At 50.4% G+C, this 7,282-nt stretch overlaps 1 protein-coding gene across 1 annotated transcript in view; it reads right to left on the minus strand.

Moving 5' to 3' along the window:
• Window positions 1-3,551, minus strand: part of VWA1 (von Willebrand factor A domain containing 1) — a 29,318-nt gene extending 25,767 nt beyond the window's left edge. The window contains exon 1 of the mRNA XM_069874787.1: window positions 3,530-3,551. Within this exon, the coding sequence (XP_069730888.1) occupies window positions 3,530-3,544 (15 nt within the window). The 5' untranslated portion in view covers window positions 3,545-3,551. The remainder of the gene's footprint in view (window positions 1-3,529) is intronic.
• Window positions 3,552-7,282: the final 3,731 nt, after the last annotated feature.

Consider the following 7,282-nt stretch of genomic DNA (forward strand, 5'->3'; position numbering starts at 1 on the left):
CTATTTTGCTTATTTCAGCTTCTATACCCAATTTCTTCGGATCACACCGATAATTGTTAAGACAGCACTACAGCCCAACACCCCACGCAGCTCTGCAGGCTCTGACAGACCGCTGCGCGTGGTTTTTTGAGGGTCAGAGTTAACTCTAACATGACTTACAGCAGCCTGCTTGGGCAAGAGCACTGTTCCATCATTTCTGGCTCACATTGCAAACAGCAGCAAGCAGCAGTTGGATCAGGAGGAGCTATCAGGGCAGCAGTCCTCCCTCACAAGCTCACGCCCTGGTGCTGCAACCCATTAACGTCGGGGAACAGAGCAAAAGAGAGCACAGGGCGGTTGCTGCTCCTGTCAAAGAGGCTGTATTTCAGGTGTGCTCCATTTTTGGAAGCTTGTCTAAGTCTTGCCAAGCTCTGCTGAGTTTTTAGCTCGGTGCGGGGGGGGAAGCAGGCAAAGACCTTGATGGAGGGGCCTCCGAGCACCCATCAGAGCTGCATCCAGTCACAACAGGAAAGGGAAGCAGCACGTGGCTTCTCAGTTCCTATCAGGAGGGACGCTTGGCCCCCACTTCAAGCACAGCTGCATGAGTGCTGGCCAAGCCCTGCTCTCCACTCCCTGCCTGCAATTCAGAAGAGAATGAGACTGATTTTCCATCAGCCTCAATACTCAGGTGACAGCTAGAGCGTCTCCCAGCTCTCGGATGCTCCTCGGATGGAGCAGAGGTACCAGTCGTCTTCTTTTCACCCTCAAGCCAGCTGCCGTTGAGGCTGGAGAAGGCTGGTTTCAGAGTAAGCGGAGCCTGAAAACTGGCTTGCTGGGATGGAACGGGTTCAGCGCTGGTGTGGCTGCAGCACAGGAGCAAAAACCACCTGGGACAAGGACTTCAAGTCCCGCTGTAGAGCTCATCGCTCTCGTTCAGGCTGCAGAGAGGAACCGACCCTCAGTTCCAGGATTTGGAACTAGGCTGCCTCTAAGGCAGGTTTTGCAGAGGACTCACTTTTATCCCCTCTCAGTAACAAGGCTTGAAGAACAAAAAACAATCACCCCTTTTGTCTGAACCCGGCTGGGGAGTGAGTGGGAAGGAAGGGAATGACTCTCAGCGCTCTCAGCAGGGCTCCTCCAGCCCAGCTGACCTTGACTGGCTCACTCCAAGCTCCTGTAACACTTGGAAACTTGTGCCCCAGGCCAGTTAGTGTCAGAGTGGGGATTTTCTCTTCAGCCTCCACACCAGCCCACGAAAGCTCTTGGTTTATGACTGTTGTCCTCCCATATACCCTGCCTCTCTCTTCACAGGGCATAGCCTAGGGTGAGCTCTGCATCAGATCTCAGTTTCTCCTTCCAGGCACCGATTCTCCATTTTTCACACGTTCGATTCGTCATTTTTCACACGTTCAGAAAGTTCTGGAGATGTAGAAGCCTCGTATGCAGCGAAGCCTGGATCCACAAGCAACACGCAGGATCACAGGGTGGTTTGGGTTGGAAGGGACCTCAAAGCCCCTCCAGTTCCAACCCGCTGCCACGGGCAGGGACACCCCCCACTGGATCAGAGGGTCCAAGCTCTACTGGCACAAAGGAGCAGAGGCAATCCAGCTTCTGGAGTGGAGAAAGGAGACCTGCAGGCTCGGGAGGGAAAGCAGCACACGCTCTGCCCATGGACAAGGTTGCCACGCCCTCACAACCAACATTCAGAATCTTACAAGTCTCACATCCCCTTTTTTTTGCCATCCCAGACTCAGTTTGAGGTCAGTTGTTTTATAAATCGAAAGGGTGGAGGAGGGCTGAAGGGATTTCCAAGGTAAGCCTCCTTCCTCAGGCTGAAGGTGGACTTGGTGTTGGGAGCCAGGGACCAATTCCACCTTGAACCACCCTGGCTGCGCCTGATGCCTCGGGGCAGGCCACGTGTGGGTGTTCCAGAGCAGACACAGGCCTCTATTATTCATTTACTATGGAAAGAGCCATAAAAAGATCTGAATGAGGAGGACTGACTTGCTGGAATCTACAAGTAATGAGAGGGGAGGTGGGGAAAAAGGATTTCCTACCGTCAGCAAGTTGCTATTTACAGTGGAAAGAAGGCAGGTGGGACATTGATTTCTAGAATAGAAATCCTGTTGCATAAACAGGCTTGAAGGAAGCCAAGGGTTCTACTGGAAAGTGCTAAGGCTGACTACTGTCCTTCCCTTACTCTAAGTCCTGCCAGCCTCATACTCCCTCCCACGTCAGACTAGGGAAATAGTTGCAATTCCAGTAGCCCATAAAGAAAGAGGTGATTTGACGCATTCAAAGCAATCAAAACAATTCCCATCTATTTTGGGGATAAGAGACTTTTGTTCTAGAGCCGAGTGCTGTAATGCCTGACCCATGATGAAAGAACGGGAGCAAAAATATTCCCCTGCACATAAGTGGTTCTATTAGACAGAAATATCCTCCTTGTTCTCCACCCTTCCATGGAGGCACAAGCTCCCTCTGCAGAGCTGAATTTGTTTCTTCAGTCAAGAAAGAAGAGACAGATGATGGAAATATAGAGTCCCATCCAGCCACACACCAACAGAAACAGAATCCTAGAACAGTTTGGGTTGGAAGGGACCTCAAAACCCATCCAGTCCCACCCCTGCCATAGGCAGGGACACCTCCTACTGCATCAGGGGCTCCAAGCCCCATCCAACCTGGCCTTGAACCCCTCCAGGGATGGGGCAACCTGGGCCAGGGCCTCCCCATCCTCATTGTGAAGAATTTCTTCCCAATGTCTAATCTAAATCTTTCCCATTCCAATTTAAAGCCATTCCCATAAAATCAGCTTTAGCTGTAACTGGCCCAAAGCTCTGCTGCTGGATAACCCCGTGTCCCACGCCTTGAAACTAGGACACAGAGAACTAGGAAGATACTGCAGATATTTCTCACTTGATTAATCAGTAAATATACTAACAGAGCCACCTAAAATTGCCCTGAAACGAGTGCACTTCTTGGCAGTCGCCCTGGGTGAGCACTGACTCACTCCTTCAGCCTTTTCAGAGAATTGCACCTTGCCTTCTACCCCCTCATCTGCTCGTCTACCAGAGACTCGCCTCCGCTAGCCGCCTCCTCAAGGTAATTCTTACCCACATCTATTTCAACAGCAGCACAAAGCATCAAGTAGCACTAAGTCACACGTTTACACTGACATCTGGATCTGGGACTACACTCCCCGCTTCCCTACAGGGGAGGGAAGAGGGATCAAGCAAAGAAGAGGCATTGCTCATGTTGGAAAGGAGTTGAAGCCCATTGTGGGGTTTCTAAATCCATCAGCCTTGTGGAAATCTCCAAATTCCTAGAGAATGACCCTAAAAACTGGTCAAAAAGGTGGCACGTCGCTGGGGATGCCACTAAACAGAGAACTGGCACATCAGAGACAGCTAAACATATGCTAACACAGACCCACATCTCTGTACGTGCTCATATTTAAATCCTAGACTATACTGGAAAATCAGCAATTCCAGCTGTTCCTCCCTTTCCCAGCTGTGCTACTGAACCAAGGAAGCAATGAGGCACTACTCACCACTTCCACAGTCATCCTGACTCCTAGGTCTCCAAAAAAAAACCAAGCCACCCCACGCTGCTTGCATATATAGATGGGACAGAGGGCAGGAGGAAGGAAACAATCACCCTTAGGCACTTGCAGCTGGTGAGCTCAGGTGCTGCTGCTGCCCAGGAGCAGGGGCAGGGGAGCTTTGCTCACATGGGGCTGCTCCAAGCGTGGGGTCTGCGCGCATCGCTCATCCTGCTCCTGCGGAGGAAGCCTGGCAGATCCTGTTTAGCAGAGTTCTCCCACACGCGGGGCTTTTTCTGCCTCGGCTCTGCTTCCTGGCACCTGTCAAAGATAGTGCTGAGTCCCTGTGAAAGGGACTCAGAAGCCAGCGAGAGCTCCTTTTCTCATGGGCTCTGCCTCTTCTCCCATCTCTCTTACTGACAAGTTCTTCAGAGGCCACAGCAAGCTTGTCAGGAGAGGAGATGATGCATGGAACATGATGGAGAAGAGTCCCAGAGGGATAAACAAGGAAAACAGATACAGAATAGAACTGTGAAACTGAGGAAAAAAAAAAAAAGTGCCTTTTGTTTGCAGTCTTCCCCCAAGGCTGTTTGTGTTGCTGCTTTTGCCTTTATAGATGTGGGCTACCAAGACACAGGATTCCTTGCAGATCTCTGGAGCAGTGGTGAAGTTCTGGGAGTTCTTCACTCCTCTCCCAGCCCTTCAGGCTGGTTTATGGCTGGATGTGAGGAGCCTTTGCCCTGGTTTTCATCAGCCTTTCTTGCTGGAGAACCCAGGGACGATGCAGACTTCCCACCCCAATCTGTTGGACCTCTGACCCTAATCGGACTCAACCCTTTTTCAGGATTTCAGATCAAAGAGCAGACAATCAGTTTTAGCGCAGGGATTGCTGGACTCTTTCTTGTTACGGTTGTTCATTAATCAGTGATTTCCCGTGTTGGAAGGAGCATGAAAGCCGGAGGCTGAGCCTGTGCCATGTGTGCTGCAGTGTGTACCCTAAATCCTTCTCCAGCAGACAGAACTGTGATCAAGAGGATGCCAGCAGGAATCCAAGGACAGATAAGCCTCGTGTGACCCATGGCAGGGCACCCTGCACAGGAGGGGTCTTGAGCCTTAAAGGCAGCATTTTTCATTTCTGGTTGGGAACGCTCTAGACAGCGGGAGGGACTCCAACAGTGACCTCATGGAAGGGTCTCGTGCCAGAGAATATGTTTTGTCTCCAGAATGTTCATGGGGTTTTGCCGAAGAGCCGTATCCAGGAGGATTAACGGCGAGATGGTGCATCTGTTCCATCAGCCCTGCCCTGGGGTACAGGGAGTCGCACAGAACAACCTCTCTTCTCCACGTGAACCTCCAGCCAGGTTGTTTTCTCAGATCCTTCTAGCCACTCTTGTGACAAGAAAGGGGAGGCTGCTCTCTAGCTTTTCCTTCTGCTCATTGTCAGTGGGAGTCGGTGAGTTACTGTGACGTGGCTCAGAACAAATCTTTACTGCTCTGTAACACATAGAAGTATTTCCTTCTGGAAGCCGAGTTGTTGTGTGTGTAATAACAGCTATTGGAGCACCAGCACCTTGCCCAGTGGTGAGAGAAGCTGCTACTGCAGCATTCAGCAAGCTACAAAATACTGACTGCTGATCCCAGACTGGTTATGGTCTGCGGTGTCCTGCTACCAACACCAACAGCCCATAAAAAGAGGTAGTTGTGGGCACAAATATAGTTGCCTTGGGGCTTAACCTTTATTTAAGCCCACAAATCCAAGGGAAACAACCCTTTTTTGCACCAAACCCCTGTACTTGAAAAGCTGGTAGCTATGCTGGGCTGAGGGTTAATTTTCCAGCAGTGACAGCGGCTGAGAGCAAAGTTATCCACGTCCTCATTCAACTGCATCACATCCTTAATGGCCAAAGGGGTTTCTGTCCTCCCCCTGCTCCCTCTGTTCATGTAGGAGATGGAGTTGCATTTTTATACGGAATAAATCAGACGGCTGAGTGAACGCTTTCCCTGTAACCCGAACTGAAAAACCACTTGCGGTCTGAAGGAGTCTGACTGATTGATTTCCTCTCTATGCTTCTTTTTTTTTTCTTCTGGATTTCTAAGTATCCAGTTGTGACTAGAAAGCAAATGCCAGAATACCACGAGCAGAGCGTTTGGCTCAGGTGGGTCAGGAGGGAGAAGCACAGTCAATGGCCACTCCGCGCCCAGCACCAGGGTGAAGAAAATCCCCCCTCCCTGTCCATGGATCAAGACTTCACCAGGAAAAAGGCGATGTGAGAAATGAAAGCCATCTCCAAAGAGAAATAAGAGCTTTCCAAAGAGAAATAAGAGCTCTCCAAAGAGAAATAAGAGCTATCCAAAGGCATTTTGCAGAACACGGGATGGGTTTCTTCCTCCCTTCGCGTGCGCGGTTGCGGTAACGCCTGAGCCTCTGGCAGCAAAGCCAGTTCCGAACGTGCTGCGTGGCTGAGCTCATTTCGAGAGATAAGAAGGTTTATTTTCCAGCTGGACTCAGCTAACACTTGTTCCTTCAGAAAAGTGAGTGCTGTGTGAGCGGAGGGATGCTGTTGACGTCTCAGCAGCAGATTTGGGAAGGCTAAGGAATCCGGGATGGCTGGAGAGGTGAGGAGAGCCCTGTTCAAGGCTCGGGCTTGTGGCACCCTATTTCTAGATAGGGATGGTGTCTTTCAAAACGAACTAGAAACACTTCTGTAACTTCTGGCTGCGGGATGGGGCTATGAAACATCTCCTGGTGCTGCCACAGCCTGGGTCAGCGAGAGGAAGCTGGTGAAGGAGTCAGGAGGATTTTTCAGGAACAAAGCAGATATCCTGGGCTTTCAGCAACAAGAAGCTTATGTCTAGGAGGAAATCTGCTCCCCTGCTTTCTATTTTTACTTCTACGCCACTGTTTAGGGTCTAGGGCTTGGTTTCCTTAGCTGTGTGAGGTACTTGGGAAACAATGAGAGCAGACACGAGTGAAAGCGGCAGCATCTGAAAGCAGAGAAGCAAACCAGACAGCAACGCTGTTTTTCTGACTGCTTTGTTTGGGATTTTTTTTTTTTTTTTGCCTTGTTTCTTATCTCTCCCCGAGGTTCACGCAAACTATTGAAAACCAGGTCCAGCCCTGCACATCCTGTCTATTTTATACCTGCTGGAGGATTGCCCGCGGAGTCTCAGGGGACAGATGCACAGCGGTGCCTTCTGGTTTGACCTGGTGCTCCTTCCCAGTGTGGTTTGCTTGACCTTTATGATGCTGAGCCCGTCAGTCGTGCCAGCAGGGGAACAAATAGCTTCACAAAGAGATGTCCTGTCTGACAACGTAGAGCCAGAGACAGGATGTCAATATAATCTCCAGCACCCAAAAAGGCTGGGAATGGTTTTTCTGCTCCCCTCTTACTTCTCAGTAAGAGAACCTGTGCCAGTAGAATCATAGAATTATAGAATCATAGAATAGTTTGGGTTGGAAGGGACCTTAAAGCCCATCCAGTTCCAATCCCAATGCAATAGGAAGGGTCACCTCCCACTGGATCAGGCTGCCCAAGACCCATCCAACCTGGCCTGGAGCACCTCCAGGGATGGTGAAGGAAGATGGTTCGAGATAACACAGTGTGAACTGCAAAGAGAGAGCAACTAGCCCGGCTTGGGAACTGGAAAGGGGGTTGGAACTGGGTGGGCTTTAAGGTCCCTTCCAACCCAAACTATTCTATGATCCTATGAACAGTGAGCAGGAGGAATTCGTCACAATCTTCCTGTTCAGTGCTACACAGC

Source organism: Phaenicophaeus curvirostris, chromosome 22 (genome assembly GCF_032191515.1).
Source record: "Phaenicophaeus curvirostris isolate KB17595 chromosome 22, BPBGC_Pcur_1.0, whole genome shotgun sequence".
NCBI classification, from domain to species: domain Eukaryota; kingdom Metazoa; phylum Chordata; class Aves; order Cuculiformes; family Cuculidae; genus Phaenicophaeus; species Phaenicophaeus curvirostris.